Source organism: Malus sylvestris, chromosome 8 (assembly GCF_916048215.2).
Source record: "Malus sylvestris chromosome 8, drMalSylv7.2, whole genome shotgun sequence".
Lineage (NCBI taxonomy): Eukaryota > Viridiplantae > Streptophyta > Magnoliopsida > Rosales > Rosaceae > Malus > Malus sylvestris.
This window is the reverse complement of record NC_062267.1, coordinates 26809371-26828644: the sequence shown is the minus strand read 5'-3', so window position 1 is coordinate 26828644 and position 19274 is coordinate 26809371. Positions and strand designations below refer to the sequence as shown.

Below are 19274 nucleotides of genomic sequence, written 5' to 3'. Positions count from 1 at the left end.
TAATCAATCTTAGCCACTGAATCAAATAGATATATCTCTATATATTTAAAGATATATTGCTTTAGATATATTCAAAGCAAATTGTTAATGGCAGTCAGATAGATATTTCAAACAAACAATACCTACTGCTTTAGATATTATTCACATGCACCGAATGGCAGTCAGTCAGTCAGTCAAAGGTTTGAAACTTGAATGATGCAAGTAAGTTGAATGAGTGCAATAATGTATGTGGTATGCATGCATGCTTGGTTGTGATTGAAGCCATGCTTGATTGAATTTTAATATTGTATGCATGCTTGAACAATGCAGTAATAGAAGACATGCACAATGAAAAACAAATAGTAAACGTTGCTCATAGAAGAGAATTGAAATGTATATCAAAGGAAAATGAAATGAAATACAACTAAGTAACCATAATAGTTTTCTCAAATAATGAAACCAAATCAAATTCATTTAAAACCAAGCCGAACCGAACCAAATGGTTTGGTTTCATTTTGATTTTAGCCTCAAAACCACACCGAACCAAACCATAAAAACTTGCGATTTTGGTTTTGATTTCACCCAAAACCATACCAAACCGAACCGCGCTCACCCTTGAATGAGATTTCTACTAAAAAAATCCAACATACTACCCATCTTCAACTTTTGAAGTTTGATATCATTTTTTTTTAATATTTTTTCTTCAACTGGATAGAATGACACACATAATTTAAAAGCCTTTTTCACATGTAAGTTGCCGATGACCAAACATTTTAAAAATGAAGAGTAATACTAAAAAGATTAAATTTACATATAAAATTTGTAGACAAAATGATATGTAACCAATATGAATAAGCACGTTTATTAACGTTTAAGTCATAATCCCATCACCAATTTTCATATCATTTAATTTATAAACTTTAGTCTCCCTTACTGTAATCATTTAAAAAAGGGATTTGGATCCTCTCCTGAGCCAATGGAGAGGATCCTTCTGATCAGTGATCATGGACGGTTGAATTTTTATCCAACGGTTATAATTATTATAACTTTAAATGGACCATTTTATTTGTAGTCGTTAGATAAAAATCCAACAGTTCATAATCACTGATCAGGAGGATTCTCTCTATTAGCTCAGGAGAGGATCCAAGTCCTTAAAAAAGAACTACTTATTCACACTACTCTTGTATTTGTCTGGACGTAATCTTGGTAATGATATGGAACCTACTTTTAAAAGCCAATTTGACCACGTCATAAATGTTGACTTTATTTAAAAATGACCCAGAATTATTTAGGATTACGTCTTTTGGTGGAGAAGAGATATTCTCCAGATCTCTTTCACCAAGATCATCGGATTAAGTGATTTGAATTTTTGAAATTTCATCAAACGGTCAAAAATTATTATAGATTTTAAGAAAATAAAATAGGTAGGCCATTAAATGAAATTTTTAAAGTCCGAATCACTTGATCCGATGATCTTGGTGTAAGAGATGAGGATCCCTTCTTTTTTTGGTGTATAACTCCCCGCGTGATTGCAAACGTCACCAAAACCCTCAATGCCATATCACCAACCACCAAAGCCAAGTGTTGCCTTTCATAATTGTCTTAAGTACGATTCTGCCCTTTCATAAGGCTAAGCTCTCAACCGACATGTCTTCCATTCATTTGCAGCACAACCAAAAGCAAAAGCAAAAACCAAGTGCAAGATCAAGATTAGGTCTGACAACGGATATGTCTGCTCAACCAGCACCTCCCACAATTCCTCTCCTTACTCCCTACAAACTGGGAAACTTCGATCTTTCTCATAGGTATTTTCTCTTCTTCTTCTAAATTTGTATGTCGGGTTATTTTCTTGGTGGATGAATTTGCCATAGTACGGCACTCCTCTGCTTAAAGAAAGCCTAGCAGCGTTTGTGGAAATTCCCACTTGGCTAACAAGAAATAACTAAGAGCCGGTTCGATATCTCCCATATCGCTTTTAGTTTCGTATTTCACCTCTATCTCTAACTAGAACTAAAAACGAAAGAGTAATCATACATGTCCCAATTTAGTTCGAGCGGTCGTCGCTTTGTATAACAAGTTAACTGGTTGTTCATCAAATGAAGTTGTTTGTATGCATTTTGATCGTCGCAAAAACCTTCATATAGTCGCGAAGAGGCATCTTATAGTAAGTTGTTGGACTTGTGAATTGGTAATGTGTTGCAATCTGCATTCATACTTCATGATTTCTGTCCTAAATTTCCAGGATTGTTTTAGCACCGCTGACTAGACAGAGATCGTACAACAATGTTCCTCAGCCACATGCCGTCTTATATTACTCGCAGAGAACGTCAAAAGGGGGTCTTCTCATAGCTGAAGCTGTCGAAGTTTCGGATACTGCTCGAGGGTGCGCAAACATATGATACATTTCGAGTAGTACTACTGTCTGCTTTCTACATTAATATTTGCAACGTCTGATAGGATGACACTTTTGTTTCCTTAATATCTGATCTGAAGGTACGCGGATATGCCTGGTATTTGGACAAGGGAGCAAGTCGAAGCATGGAAACCTGTTGTTGACGCTGTTCACACTAAGGGCGGTGTCTTCTTCTGTCAGATTTGGCATGCCGGCAGGGTTTCAAATAGCGGTGCGTTTCTCCCTGCCCTTCACCTTCAATGATCCCACATATTGTGTTGTGTTCAGGTTGTGATTCTAACTCTCCTCTCTACGAACAGGTTTCCAGCCCAATGGGCAAGCTCCAATCTCTTGCACTGACAAGCCACTGACCCCCCAGCTACAGTCTAATGGCATTGACGTTGCTGAATTCACGCCTCCAAGGCGATTAGAGACAAATGAAATTCCACAAATTGTGAATGATTTTAGACTTGCTGCACGGAAGGCTATCGAAGCTGGTAAGCAATCCTTTATTTAAACATGAAATGGTAAAATTTGCACAAACTTCAAATTGGTTTAAGCTTAATCTGCTAAATGTAGTAAATTAAGGGAATACAGGAAGGTACTTGAAGAAATGCATGACGAAAATGCTTGTCTGATATGTATGTATAGGCTTTGACGGGGTTGAAATTCACGGGGCCAACGGCTACATTATTGATCAGTTTCTTAAAGACCAAGTGAACGATCGAACAGACCATTACGGTGGCTCTCTAGAGAATCGTTGTCGATTTGCTCTGGAAATCGTTGAAGCTGTTGCTAATGAGATAGGAGCAGACAAAGTTGGACTTCGATTATCTCCATTTGCCGACTATATGGAGTCAGGGGATTCGGATCCTAACGCATTAGGCCTTTACATGGCGGAATCCTTGAACAAATACGGGATCTTGTACTGCCATGTGATTGAGCCAAGGATGAAGACACAGGGAGATATAAGTGAAAGCTCCGATAGTCTTGCGCCAATGAGAGAAGCATTCAAGGGTGCCTTCATCGCTGCAGGTGGTTACGAAAGGGAAGATGGGAACAAAGCCATTGCCGAGGGCCGTGCAGATCTTATTGCTTATGGTCGTTGGTTCTTGGCTAATCCGGATTTGCCAAAGAGATTTGAGCTTAACGCTCCCCTAAACAGGTACAATCGAGATACGTTCTACACATCTGATCCGGTAATTGGTTACACCGATTATCCATTCCTTGAAACCACGGTTTGAGTATCCAATTAAATGTGGAAGCTTGAACACTTGTACTTTTATACCTGTATACCTGCAGTGATGTTCTTAAATGTTTATCCTGTTACATTGAACATTCTCAGTTGGTTAACTTGGTTTGGTGTATTATGACTCGGCAAAAATATACATGCTGTTTTATCAAGAACACGCAAAAAGTTACTTTAACAACAAAGTAAATTTAGAAACATGCATCAATCTCTTTAGACAAATCTGAATCCCATCCGATTTTGTTCCTCCAATGTAACAATAGCATTTGGTAATGTACATGGAATTTGTACATGTATACATATGCACTTGCATTTTGAAACCTATTTACATTATAAACTAGTTTGACCCTTTGAATTATTATCTCAGTTGAAATTGACATTTTGAATTATTTTATTTTTTGGTAAATTAACTTCCTGAACTATTTAAATTAGTCAATTAACTCATCACCGTCATATTCGATGAAATTTTATCGTCTTTGCTGTTAAATATTGGCACGTGATTGTGAATGCAAATTTCCGTTGTCTCTTCCTTTGACAAAAAATGCACATGCAAAATAATAACACATTTGATTATGGCCACGCGCCACGATGAGGGGGGGTGGGCTTTTGGCCTAAGAATCTCGTATGTCAAAGTTATAATTTTGAAAATAATGTATTTAGAAGTTTGTGGGTAGCAAATGACTTAGCATTTTAGTGGGATAAGAAGAGTATTTATAAGAGAGTGGGCGGCCCTTAGGGTGAGGAGTGGCCGGCCTTTTATGGTGTACTTGGGTGACAGTTGCAAGATATTATGCAAAATAATATCTTACAATTAACATGGCAAATATTCCTAATTTAAATAGAAAGTTTTGGAAGATACTGATAGGATTTTTACTACTCATGTGCACGGGCTTAAATCTCCTATTTTACTTGCAAGAATCACAAGGTTGTTGTAGTATAAACTGATCTTGCAAGGTTGTTCTCCACAGAGATTATTAAATAATTCGAAACTAACCAAATAACAATTAATTATTGTAAAGTAGAAATTGAGGTGATTGATTTTGTAACCTAATTAAAATAAAAATGAAATTAATTAATTAAAATAAACAATCTGCAATATTGAAAACTAGACGGAAAAGAAAACAGTTTTGGGAGTAATCAAATTAATAAAACATTAGGGTTCCACCATCACCTAGCAATCATATGAACTTTTACCAATTATTTATGATCTACACATGCCACTTTGAAGGTTAGGTTTTCCTAATTTATATTCTACTTGGAACTTCCAACATAGAACGTATATCTAACTTGCAACCCATCCGGACGTTCGGATCAAATCTGAACATGAAAGACTCATTATGCTTTATGAAAACCCTTTGAAAAACCATGCAATCCTTAAGACGTGGTGTTCATCCTAAGTGAAATTACAATTATTAATCATAAGAAGCCATCGTCAATTTCAGGGAACCTTCCAACCAAAATTGCATCAAATTACTTTTTTAAAGATCCTAATGGTGATCAGGCATTAAGACAATTAGATAGTTTTTATCCCGGTGATTAACAATTCAAAGTACACATGCAATCAATCATAAGCAATTAAATAAAAATCACATATTCATGCTAAGACTCAAGGTTTCGCCCTAGCAAAAGAAATTAGTTCCGCATATTCATAATTGAAATCATATAAAATATATTCAAGAAAAGGATTAAAAGCACCTTCAAGTAAAAAGTCTCCAAAACCCTAACAATTCTCTTTGTCTCCAAAATTGCATAAAAGAAAGCGTAAAGAAATATGGTAGACGGCCAAGCAATATATCTGCTAAGCCTCCACACAAACCCTAGTCCCCCTAAAGACAAACATAACCCTAAATTAAAATAGTAAAAATTCGTCCAAAATCTGAACAGCCACGTTTTTTACCCATAAGCTGCTCCAAAACTGGCCCAATATAGCTGGATCTAATGTTTGGAATATTCTGAACACTTCTCCAGAAGGCCACAAACCCATTCGATGTCATCTTGAGCTCCAAAAACGCAATTTAAGCCCAAAAACGTCATTTTCCAGCACTGCGCACTGCTTCTTTATTTTATCGCCAGAAAATAACCGCTTGGTGGAAAAATCTCAAATTTTGATACGATCAAGAAAAGTGACTCACGAACGTCCTCCAACTGGAATTACTCCAAAATTCTTCCATTTGGTCCTGTTTTTCTCCAGAGGAAGTCGAAAGTCCTATATTGAAAATACAATTCAAAGTATCAAAATTCTTCCAATATATTAACCAAAATACACTAAGATTAGGGTAAAATATATAATATAAAATCTACTCATCAAATACCCCCAAACTTAGCTTTTTGCTTGTCCTCAAGCAAAACAAGACTCAAACAAAAATAAAAACTTAACAAACTAGACAACTAGCTAAAAGTCAACCAAGACAAAACTTCCACCTTCAAGTTGCAATCTATAGCAAATTTTAAAAACTAGAACATCTTTTCAAAAGTTCCAACTAATCCCACCACAGAGTCTAAGCCATTTAGAATCAATTAGAAAAGAATTCACAAACTTCCTTTGGTGTAAAGTGAACCAACATAGTTAAAGAGACTCGACTAAAACCCTTACCTCTCGTCATCTTTATTCATACTCGACACATACTAACTTCACATATATATTTTTCTTTTTCTTTTTCAATATTTTTCCCTTTTTTTTTCATGTATAACATTTTTTTTCAGTAACAGTAGTGGTCGTGCAATGTCGGTTCACTTAAGCTTTCGATCCAACCCATGTAACGTGCTTTAGGTCAATGACTCCCAAACCACTAGGGCTTTAGGGCACTAGGTGTAGAACACCATTAAGGACTTATTAACCCGAGCTGAAAAGGCTACGAAACCAACTAACCACCCTGCCCCATGCCAAAACTCTACCGTTTGACGTGAGAATCACTGCTGATTAGGCAGGACTAGCCCGGTTACTAGGCAAAACCTCGGGTGAGACAATTATTACTTTATTCACAATAATAACTGACTTTACTTAAAACAAAAATTAAAAATAAACTTAGACTAAAAGCAAGTGTTTCAATCTCACTCCCCACAAACCATGTTGGTGTGATGTGCAAAGTTCAAAGTATAATTCATGAATTAGTGTCTAAGCAACGATAAATAGCAAAGACTTTAATGTGGGATTAATCTTCACCATGTCCATTTGTTCTAACGTTTAAAATAATCTATGGATATTAACTTAAAAAGAATGAAAATTTTTAAACTGACACAAAAATTAAAAACCTAAAATGTTATGTCCCACCCCCAAACTTATTACACACTTTGTCCTCAAGGTGTGGAAAATAAAAGAAAATAAAAGAACAATAAAATAAAACACAAAAAACTCTAGCGGACAACACTATAAAAAGAAATAAAAATAATAATAAAAATAATGATCAAATAAAATAAAATAAAATAACAATAAATAACAAACAAAACAAAAATCAAAGAACAACGAACACCTGACTTGTATGCGAAACCAGCAGGGCATGCCAGGTTGTGGATTCCTTTGCTTGTAAGGCATGCAGCTGGCATGCAAGTGGAAAGGATGTCAGTCAAGCAGACCACGCGCCAAGCCCATGTGCACAGCAGGCGTGCACCTAAAATTTAAAACATTGGATCCCCTTTTGAGAAAGGCATGCAGCTAGCATGCAGATTTTAAAAAAAAAAATTGTTAGTCATCAAACCCAGAGCCCAAATGGCTCACTCCCCTCTCTGCAAACCGTGTCCTAGGGAGCATAAAAACTGAGGATGCACCCACGTGTCAGGCATCAGGCAAGGGATTTCCATAGGATTCGAATGGAACGGTTAAGATCAACTTTACTGTTCTGAAGGCTTTGTAAATCGCGAGTCTCTCACATTTCAATAGAGACTGAAAGAAGTCTTTCATTTCTCTCATGGCCCCCATTTCATCTCTGCATCACTCTCTCTCATGGCGTCTCAGAAACGCAAGATCAGTCTCTCTCAGTAAACAAACGGGAGAGAAGCTCTGTGTGCTTTCATCCCTCTTCATACAACCATTCCATTTTATTTTATTTTATTTTTTATTTTTCAGCCCTCTCTCAGTTTCTTCCACATTTGTCCCTCCTTCTCTGTTTTTTCCACATTTGTCCCTCCTTCTCTGTTTCTTCATCCGCACGAAACGTTGCATCCGTGTTGCAACCAACAACCCAACTATCGACACACCTCCATGTTTCTCGAACGCAACCATGACGACATGAGTGGAAAAGTTGATGTTTAGGAAGGTAAATCCCTGCTCAAATCTTGTGGTTTCATTTTCAGATTTATGTGTATGAGTGAAAGGCGGCGAGATCTAACACATGCATGACATTTTATTGGTGTGAGGACCCCCAATAGTTGCAAATCCGAGCCGATCTACACCACGCGCTTGTCTCTGCGGAAACCTGAAACCCTTCAGCTTTTATGTGTAAGTTGTGTGTGGGCACATGTTCTCGATCTGTTGATGTTGAAGGTATAACACGCATCCCTGCAGACCTAGAATGACTTTCACAATGTGGTGTGTTTTAAGTGATACATAACCTGGATCATGAAAATCAAAGTGTCATTAGTCTTTCTGTTGTGAACTGTGCAGGACAACAATCTGGTCCCGGAACAAAGGGAGAAAACAGGACAGCTCAGACAGCATAGATCCACCTCCCATACGAAGGTAAAACTAGTCCGGGGTTAGGATGAGTCTGATCTGTAAAAATGATAGTTATGTCCTAACATGGGTTCATTGTGTTGCTCTGTGTGCAGGGAATGTGGAGCCATGATAGAGCCAAGGAAACAGAAGTAAACACACAAGCTCAACGGATGAAAACAGAACAGGCCGCATGACCCAGATCGGTGCATCTGGGAGGTAAAATTTGAATCCCTGCAAGTGTAGTTGTTGTAGATCTGGTAATAATAGCTGTACTCAGTTCTGTGGTGTATGGATCTGTGATTTAATTGTGCTTTCTCCATGCATCGCAAAACTGAGCTGCAGAAAATTAACTGCTCTAAATTCTGTGTCTGTGCTGGATCTGCAACAATCACCCCCAAACTTGCATCTGTGAATGACTTTTTATGTTGACTGCTTTAAATTTCCAGCATAGGGTAGATGTGGTTGATGTGAACGTTAGATTTGCTGTTGGGTGCAGGATTCCAGCATAGGACGCGCTTTATTTTTCACGTTCGCAACCTACAATTAACCAATATGCGTTAAAATAAAATTAAATAAACTGGGTAAATAAAATCAACCTGCAATTTTTCATTTTTGAATTTTTCGTTTTTGTTTGTTTGTTTATTTGTATTAAAGAGAAAATCAAATGAAAATTAAAATTAGGAAAAAGTTTAGAAAAATTGGGTTGCCTCCCAATTAGCGCTTTATTTTAAGTCTGTAGCTAGACGTTGCCGAAGTCCGGTGGCTAGATCACTGGTTCCTTCAGAGTCAAAGACTCGTATGCAGTATCAAAGGGCAACTCCACGTATGGTTTCAGCTTGTGCCCGTTCACCTTGAATGCGTTACCTTGAGCTTCATTAGTTATTTCAACTGCCCCATGAGAAAAGACTTTAGTAACCAGATATGGCCCAGTCCAGCGAGATTTCAATTTCCCTGGAAACAACTTTAGCCGTAAACTGAATAGCAACACCTTTTGCCCTGGCTGAAATTCTTTCCGTAAAATTTGACTATCATGAAATGCCTTAGTTCTTTCCTTGTAGATGCGAGAACTTTCATAAGCACCCTAACGAATTTCCTCCAGCTCATTTAGCTGCAATTTATGTTGTTCCCCATCTGAGTCGTATGAAAATTTCAACTCTTTAATTGCCCAGTAAGCCTTATGTTCAAGCTCCATAGGTAGATGACATGCTTTCCCATAAACGAGTCGAAATGGTGACATCCCTATAGGAATCTTATAAGCTGTCATGTAGGCCCACAATGCATCATTTAATTTTGAACTCCAATCTTTACGTGTTGAACCAACTGTTTTCTCCAAAATGCGTTTTAATTCTCTGTTTGAAACTTCCACTTGACCAAATGTCTGTGGATGATAAGGTGTAGCCACACGATGATTAATTCCATATTTTGCCAACAAATTAGCAAATGGTTTATTAATAAAATGCGACCCCCCATCACTAAGAATAAAGCGTGGAATTCCAAAATGCGGAAATATAACCCCTTGGAGGAACTTCAGGACCACTGATCCTTGATTAGTTGGTGCTGCAACGACCTCGACCCACTTAGAAACGTACTCCACAGCAACTAAGATATATTGGTTCCCATGGGAAGATGGAAATGGTCCCATGAAATCAATACCCCAAACATCAAATAATTCAACAATTAAAATACTTTGCTGGGGCATCTCATTCCTCTTGGACTGGTTGCCGACTCTTTGACACCTATCACAAGCCTTGCACCAATTATGTGCATCTTGAAAAAGTGTAGGCCAAAATAACCCACTTTGCAAAATCTTCTTTGCTGTCCTTTTCTGCCCAAAATGTCACCCGCAAGCAAAATGATGAGCAAACTTTAAAACACTTTCCTGTTCAGCTTCAGGAATGCACCTGCGAATAATCTGGTCTGGGCAATACTTAAATAGGTATGGCTCATCCCAGAAATAATGCTTGACATCAGATAAAAACTTCTTTTTCTGCTGAAACGTTAAATCTGGATGCACTACACCTTTAACCAAATAATTAACAATATCAGCAAACCATGGTGTACGGAATTGGACTGCAAATAGCTGTTCATCTGGAAAACTCTCCTTTAATGGTAGGGAATCCTCTTCGGAAACTGTGGGAATAATTAATCTAGATAAATGGTCAGCCACCACATTTTCACAACCCTTTTTATCTCTAATTTCTAAGTCAAACTCTTGCAATAAAAGAATCCAACGTATTAATCGAGGCTTAGCATCTTTTTTAGACAACAAATATTTCAAAGCTGCATGATCTGTATAAACAATCACTTTAGCCCCAACTAAATACGAACGAAAATTTTCCAATGCAAAAACAACTGCCAACAGTTCATTCTTTGTGGTTGCATAGTTTAGTTGTGCATCATTGAGGGTTCGACTAGCATAATAAATAACTTGGGGAAGCCTATCTTTCTGCTGTCCAAGAACTGCTCCCACTGCATAATCTGATGCGTCACACATCAATTCAAAAGGTAAGCTCCAATTTTGGGCGGCTATAATGGGTGCTATAGTGAGGAGTGTCTTTAACTTCTTGAAGGCCTCCAAACAAGCCTCATCAAAAACGAAAGGAGCATCCTTAGCCAATAAATTACACAATGGTCGGCTAATCTTGGAGAAATCCTTGATGAACCGTCTATAAAACCCGGCATGGCCAAGAAAAGATCGAACACTTTTAACAGTTGTTGGGGGTGTCAACTTTTCAATTGCATCTATTTTAGCTTTATCAACCTCAATACCCCCGTTAGAAATCAAGTGGCCTAGGACAATTCCCTACTTAACCATGAAATGACATTTTTCCCAATTTAAAACCAGGTTGGTCTTAATGCACCTTTCAAGAACTAGAGATAAATTCTGTAAACATTGGTCAAAAGAATCCCCAAAAACAGAAAAGTCATCCATAAATACCTCAACTACATGTTCAACTAACCCGGTAAATATGCTCATCATGCAACGCTGAAACGTGGCAGGCGAGTTGCACAAACCAAATGGCATTCTTCTATATGCGAAAGTCCCAAAAGGACAAGTAAAGGTTGTCTTTTCTTGATCCTCAGGGGCAACTGGAATCTGGTTATACCCTGAATAGCCATCCAAGAAACAATAGAAAGCACGACCAGCCAACCTTTCCAACATTTGATCAGTGAATGGCAATGGAAAATGATCTTTTCTAGTTCCTGCATTGATCTTTCTGTAATCAACACACATACGCCACCCAATAGTCAAGCGAGTTGGCACAAGTTCATTATTATCATTCTTCACAACTGTAATACCAGAACGCTTTGGCACCACTTGAGTTGGACTAATCCACTTACTATCTGAAATGGGGTAGATCATCCCAGCATCTAAAAGCTTCATAACTTCATTACGAACAACCTCTTTCATAATTGGATTCAAACGATGTTGAGCATCAATGGCAGGCTTTACTCCATCTTCCATCAAAATTTTGTGCATACAAATTGAAGGGCTGATCCCTTTAATGTCAGCTATAGTCCAGCCAATTGCGTCTTAATAACTCCTTAAAATGCGCAACAATTTATCTTCTTCTGTTGATGATAAATCAGCAGCAATAATAACTGGCAACGAAGAATCTGCACCCAAATAAGCATATTTCAAGTGTTCTGGAAGCACATTTAACTCCAGTTTAGGTGGCTGTACCTTGGAAGGCTGCAATAGCTTTTTGGGTTCCCCCAAACTCTCAAAAACATGCCTCCAACGTGGGGGTTGAAAAGGAACACTTTCCAAAGCTGAAACATACTCAAAAACCTCTTCATCTTCTGTATTTTTATTCTCAAACCCATGTAACACATTTAACAATGGATCAGATGTCAAACGTGGCATAATTTCAGCATGTAATAAGCTGTCAAGCACATCAACACGCATACAATCATGCACATCACTTGGCCTTTTGGTAGCTTCAAATAAACTGAACACAACAGATTGATCTTGCACTCTAAGTGTAAGTGTTCCAGCCTCTACATCAATTAACGTTCTAGCTGTTGCCATAAAGGGATGTCCCAAAATAATCGGTGTTTGCATATCTTCATCCATATCCAAAATTACAAAATCTATATGAAGGTAGAGATTATCCACTTTAATAATTAGGTCTTCAATAATACCCCTTGGATAAGCAACTGAACGGTCCGCTAGTTGTAGAATAACTGATGTAGGCTTGATTTCTCCTTGTCCCAGTCTCTGAAAAACAAAAAAAGGCATTAAATTAATACTAACACCTAAATCAATTAAAGCACGTTTAAAATGAGAATTTCCAATTGTGCATGAAATTGTAAAACTCCCTAGATCTTATTTCTTCGGGGGCAACTTGTGAAGCAGAACAGCGCTGCACTGTTCTGTAAGAATCACTTTCTCAAAATCAATGAGCTTCTTTTTCTTTGTGCAAACATCCTTAAAAAACTTGGCATAAGACGGAATGTTCTTGATGGCATCAATTAACGGCAGATTAATCTGAACCTTAGACAAAGTCTTCATAAAATCTGTCAATTGTTGATCTTTAACTTTAGGCTTCAACCTTTCAGGATAAGGCATAGGTGGCTCATACACGCGATCCGCAACAATATTTTCTGCACCATTTTCAGAACTGTTAACTGGCTGTTCTGAATCTTTCGAATTGGCAGATTTTTCAACATTCCTCGAATCTGTTTTTGGCTGTGAAGCCACCCGCGAGTTTTGAACTGTTATCAAAACTTTTGCCGGAACGTAGAATTCTAACTGCCTTGCAATCTGCACCTCCCCTTGGATTAGGTTCGGTTTGGCTGGGAAATGTACCTGGTGCCCTTCTAGAAACCTGCAAAGCAATCTGCCCCATCTGTTTTTCCATGTTTTTCACTGTTGCCTGTAGATTTTGAATTTCTTGAGTGGTAGTATTTGCCAATTTTTCAATTGTAACCTCCCAAGCAGCCTTAGGTGCAGCAGGTTGTTGTACCTGCTGTTGAAATTGAGGCCTAGTGTGCTGTTCCTTGTCCCACCTTAGATTAGGATGATCTATTCAACCTGGGTTGTAGAAATTAGAATACGGGTCATATCTGGGGCGCTGGAAATTGTTAAATGCATTAACCTGCTCTGCTGTAAAATCTGGAGAAACATCTTTATATGGGCAGCTCATAAAATCGTGAGTTATCATGTTGCAAATACTGCAAGCAGCTTGTAAGGGCTGCTATACAGCAACCTGTGAACTTGGTATTCTCTGTAATAACATGTCAAATTTTGCATCAAGCCTTTTCTCCATTTTTTCAATTTATGCTGTAACATACGAAGAACCAGTAGACATCTCAAAAGCTGACCTAGATTGTGGCTGCTCAACTGCCCACTGTTGTGTATCTGCTGCCATTTTTTTCAAATAACAAACATGCCTCTTGTGCATTTTTATCCTTGTACGAACCTCCGCAAGATGCGTTGACAAGGGTTTTTGTAGTCATATTCAATCCTCTGAAAAATATATGCATTGGATTAGTGTTAATACCCGAATGTGGACATTTTCTAATCAACTCTTTGAACCGCTCACACGCCTCATGAAACTCTTCATTTGATTTTTGGGCAAAAGATAAAATCTGAGTTCTCATGTCAAGAGTCTTAGAAGCTGGATAATACTTGTTTAAAAATTTTACACTGAGTTGGGCCCAAGTTGTAATGCTTCCAGATGGGAGTGTGATGAGTCATCTCCTTGCTTGATCTTTCAGAGTGTAAGGAAATAAACAGAGCTTAATAGATTCGGCCGAAAATCTTCTCACCAAAATATTTTTGCACCCCATTAAAAATTCTGCAATGTGCATGTTAGGATCATCAGATGATAACCCATGAAACGTAGGTAGAATATTCAACATGTGCTGCTTTATTTCAAATGCAGACCTTTCCTCCACTGTCGGATAAGTAATGCAACTTGGTATATTTGTGGTATGGGCTGTCAGTGAATCACCCAGAGGCAGATCTGCCTCTGGAATAACGAATGCCATTATTTTGTGCTGTGCAGGTCCGCAGAGAATAAGGATTGCAGAAAAGTCTCCTGCAGTGAAGGAACTCCCTGCAAATTTTTCTCCCGGCGTCTCCTTCTTAAATTCTGCTCAAGTTCTGGATCAAATGGAATCAACTTTTGCACTGTTGAACGGGTGCTGACCATGCACATATTGTTAAAATCTGCACTGCTGTACTGTTGTAATCTGTAAAAATAAAATAAAAACGAAAATTAATTTTTTTTTTGTTGTTTTATATGTATAAACAGCAATAACTAATTGAAAATATGATTAGTAGGGATTATTTTAAATAATCCCCGACAATGGCGCCATTTTCTTGATAGGATTTTTACTACTCATGTGCACGGGCTTAAATCTCCTATTTTACTTGCAAGAATCACAAGGTTGTTGTAGTATAAATTGATCTTGCAAGGTCGTTCTCCACATGGATTATTAAATAATTCGAAACTAACCAAATAACAATTAATTATTGTAAAGTAGAAATTGAGGTGATTGATTTTGTAACCTAATTAAAATAAAAACGAAATTAATTAATTAAAATAAACAATCTACAATATTGAAAACTAGACGGAAAAGAAAACAGTTTTGAGAGAAATCAAATTAATAAACACTAGGGTTCCACCATCACCTAGCAATCCTATGAACTTTTACCAATTACTTATGATCTACACATGCCACTTTGAAGGTTAGGTTTTCCTAATTTATATTCTACTTGGAACCTCCAACATAGAACGTATATCTAACTTGCAACCCGTCCGGACGTTCGGATCAAATCTGAACATGAAAGACTCATTATGCTTTATGAAAACCCTTTGAAAAACCATGCAATCCTTAAGACGTGGTGTTCATCCTAAGTGAAATTACAATTATTAATCACAAGAAGCCATCGTCAATTTCAGGGAACCTTCTGACCAAAATTGCATCAAATTACTTTTCTAAAGATCCTAATGGTGATCAGGCATTAAGACAATTAGATAGTTTTTATCCCGGTGATTAACAATTCAAAGTACACATGCAATCAATCATAAGCAATTAAATAAAAATCACATATTCATGCTAAGGCTCAAGGCTTCGCCCTAGCAAAAGAAATTAGTTCCGCATATTCATAATTGAAATCATATAAAATATATTCAAGAAAAGGATTGAAAGCACCTTCAAGTAAAAAGTCTCCAAAACCCTAACAATTCTCTTTGTCTCCAAAATTGCATAAAAGAAAGCGTAAAGAAATATGGTAGACGGCCAGGCAATATATCTGCTAAGCCTCCACACAAACCCTAGTCCCCCTAAAGACAAACATAACCCTAAATTAAAATAGTAAAAATTCGTTCAAAATCTGAACAGCCACGTTTTTGACCCATAAGCTGCTCCAAAACTGGCCCAATATAGCTGGATTTAATGTTTGGAATATTCTGAACACTTATCCAGAAGGCCACGAACCCATTCGAGGTCATCTTGGGCTCCAAAAACGCAATTTAAGCCCAAAAACATCATTTTCCAGCACTGCGCACTGCTTCTTTATTTTATCACCAGAAAATAATCGCTTGATGGAAAAATCCCAAATTTTGATACGATCAAGCTAAGTGACTCACGAACGTCCTCCAACTAGAATTACTCCAAAATTCTTCCATTTGGTCCTGTTTTGCTCCAGAGGAAGTCGAAAGTCCGGTATTGAAAATACAATTCAAAGTATCAAAATTCTTCCAATATATTAACCAAAATACACTAAGATTAGGGTAAAATATATAATATAAAATCTACTCATTAGATACCTTTTGAATAAAATCCATAAGGGATTGATGAGGAGTGATGAGATGAATATGGAATAAATTCCATATTGACCACCTTTGATTCTTCCTTGATTGAGTCGTTATTGTTCGTTGCATGCGTTTGGGAATCCCGGTGTTCCTCGAGGTTAATCTCGTATTTTTCACCCAAAAATTCACATGTCGTCTCCATAATTTTTTGCTCCACAATGATCAGCACATGATTCAATCTTGAGGGGTAAACTGTGCTAGTATTTGATGGAAAAGTTGATGAAATTTCATCAAATTTGACAATAAGGGGTTAATTAACTGATTTCAAATAATCCAATGAGTTAATTTACCAAAAAAAATAATTTAAGGAGTCAATTTCATCTGAAATAATAGTTCGTGGGTTAAACGGATGGGTTGCTTATTTCAACAAAAGAGAATCAAAGAAGAAAAAGGTTAAAACCATCTTCAACACCTTCAGGAACTAGTGCGTCAAAATCAATTATTACAGTCCATTCCGCAGTCTCTCCCGAGTTCCTGACGTATATTTCTTACGTATTAATCGAAGTCCATAACCTCTCTGCTGGTTTTGTTCCTGGGTCCTCCTGTACAAGTTCATGAGCACCTTAGAATAGTTAAAGTAGTTTCTGCATCAACCGAGGAGAACATAGGCTTCTACTTAAGGCAATAAAATTACGTGTGCAGAGAAAACCCCGAACCGATAAAGCAAACTTGAAATGAAAACCCCTAACCAATAAAGCGAACTTGTAAATTTATTTTTCTCAAATTTGAAATGATAGAATCTCTATGACTCAAGAAGGTAGAGTCCCAAATAAGTTTGCGGCTTTGAATGGAGGAAGGTTTGCCAGTCATGAGGTGAGTCGTGCATGCTAGTATTAGGATACCAATATCAGTAGCCTGCATGAACTGGGCTCTAACAAAAAGGGTGGAATGTCTGTGCTATTGTAATGGTGAAGGCACTTGGCTAGAGGTTGCCAGCTAATGTCGCAAGCCGTGCACCATATTGGTCCTCAGATACAAGCTTAGTACTGTTGGAAGTGTGTCCTAAAGTCAATCATGAGATGATATTTTCATACATTTCTCATATTAAACTCATTTAGTTTAATCAAAAGGCAAATATTATTGTTTAAATCCGTCTTATTAAATGTTATACGCCAAACAATAAGTCCACGGTTAGGAGAAAGTACTAAAGAGTATAATCAAAATTAGGAATTTGAGTTGCATGAGTGGCATGATCTATTTTGTGTTTAGGGTCAAGAATAGTAGGAGAAAAGTGAGAGAATGAGCGATCAACGAATTTCCACAGATCATGACCTACAAGAAAGAGCTTAAGCCGACGAAGCCAGAAAAGATAGTTGGATTCGGTTAATTTGAGGAAGTGAGCAATATTTGGGATTTATAGGCGAAGAGGACGACACAGACATGCGGAAGCTATTGTTTGAGGAATGATCGACTTTAACAAAGAAGACACAAGTCTAATGGTATTACTCTTCACATGTAAGGAAGGGGTCTTATGTTAGATTTTCACCAAAGGCGAACTTGAACCACATTATTACTAACTTATTGTGAGGCTAAGCCCCACCTCCCTTGATGTAGATAATATCATTTGTTCAAAAAAATAAAAAAATAAAAAATAAAAAAACCAAGGAGGGGCAACACACAATTAGGGTTTTGGAAATAATTGGAAAGTCTAAACTATATACATATACGATGTAGAATTTGCAATTCTCACTGCTACCAAGTGTGTAACTGTGTACAACATGGATAATTATAAAGAATCTACAACTTATACACATTAAGGGGTAAAGCTTCAGAATCATTCTTAAATTAACCTGTCTTCTGTAACATAAAATCTAGCCATAAGAGCTAAACAGTTGATATTCACTACTTTGATTTTTACATATATATAAAAATTTATGTTTATCCAATTTTGTGATAGAATTACGGTTGATAATGAATTCAACATTGATGGGAGAAAGGGGTATGAACTTATAAGTAGTTGAGTTACTCCTTATATTTCCAATTAGTTTTATGATGGAACTTCAACTTTCTTCATGATATCAAAGTCAGGTTGTCCTACTCCCACGTATGAAGTTAGATGAAACTCCACGACACTCCATTTATGTTGTCCACAAGTGAGAGAGCGTGTTGAAATTTCGTCACACGTGAAAGAACACAAATGGGCTGAGAACATTTGCCACACATAGCCACTATAAGAACACACGTGAAACAACACAGAGAGCGTGTTGAAATTTCGTAGCATGTTGAAAATTTGCCACACATAGCTTTCCGGCATCTTTCCATCTCTTTTCTCACTTTAGGCTCTAGCTTTTATAATATTTCAACTTGAAAATAACAGATCATAGAGCACGAGACGGACCGAACGTGCATGCGACTGTTTAAGGTTTCACCTGTATTCTTTTTCAAGCATTTCAAGCTAAGGCCGAAAATGATGATGGAATCTTGGCTTACTGGTTCACACGAATGGCACAAAGGTTTAGTTAATTGGAAAAATAAAAAGAAACTGTTTTGTGCATAGTGGCATTATTTTAGTCTTATACTTTAACTTTTGAACTTTTGAAACCTATTAAGTTGCTGGGTGAGTGTGTTAGCAAAAGATTTCTGGAATCAAGCTTTACACTGCAAAAGAACAATATGCATCCACGCGGCGGCTATGTAAGCCACTTCATGCAACCTATTTGATCGCAGATGTCATAGGGAAATCTCTTTTGTATTGTATTGAACGTGAGGGATTTGACAGGATTATTCTTGGCTTCTAAGCTAAGATGAAGAAAAATAATAACAACTAAATTCTTCGAAATTAAAAATAAGTTCTAGGGAGACAGTGGAGAAAGCTGACCTGACGTTTGGAGTGTTTTTTTTTTTTCAAACAAAAAAAAATGATGGAAAAAGCAAAATGTTTAATGGATTTTTACAATACTCCATAAAATGAAATATTTCGATCTAACGATTAAAATACTCAGAACATAAAATATTCCAGAGCACTCCAATTTTTTAAGGATAATGCTATGTATTCACACACCGTTTTTTATTTTTCACACACTTGTTAATTTTTGTTCATTCTTCATTGATCTTCCTCACTTCATTTGATTCGACGATTGCAATGAGGATGAGTGTGTGAGAGAAAAAAATAAGTATATGAAAGAAAAAAATAAATGTGTGAATAGCAACCACTTTTTTAACTGTATAATAAGC

General features: G+C 37.1%; 2 protein-coding genes and 1 non-coding gene across 3 annotated transcripts; 2 read left to right on the top strand and 1 right to left on the bottom strand.

Moving 5' to 3' along the window:
* Positions 1-1600: 1600 nt before the first annotated feature.
* LOC126633417 (12-oxophytodienoate reductase 2-like) lies at positions 1601-3778 on the top strand. The gene is made up of 5 exons (XM_050304008.1): positions 1601-1784; positions 2222-2362; positions 2473-2603; positions 2692-2868; positions 3023-3778. Exons 1-5 carry the CDS (start codon positions 1627-1629, stop codon positions 3613-3615), a joined length of 1200 nt encoding a protein of 399 aa, XP_050159965.1. The 5' UTR covers positions 1601-1626; the 3' UTR covers positions 3616-3778.
* Positions 3779-11806: 8028 nt separating this feature from the next.
* LOC126631492 (uncharacterized) lies at positions 11807-13646 on the bottom strand. Its single transcript, XM_050301613.1, has 4 exons — positions 13570-13646; positions 13085-13284; positions 12662-12990; positions 11807-12493 (listed from the first exon to the last, which is right to left on the bottom strand). The coding sequence occupies exons 1-4, from the start codon at positions 13644-13646 to the stop codon at positions 11807-11809; spliced, it is 1293 nt and encodes a 430-aa protein (XP_050157570.1).
* Positions 13647-13776: 130 nt separating this feature from the next.
* Positions 13777-13881, top strand: LOC126633628 (small nucleolar RNA R71). Its single transcript, XR_007627115.1, has one exon. It is a non-coding gene; the product is annotated as a small nucleolar RNA R71 (small nucleolar RNA).
* Positions 13882-19274: the final 5393 nt, after the last annotated feature.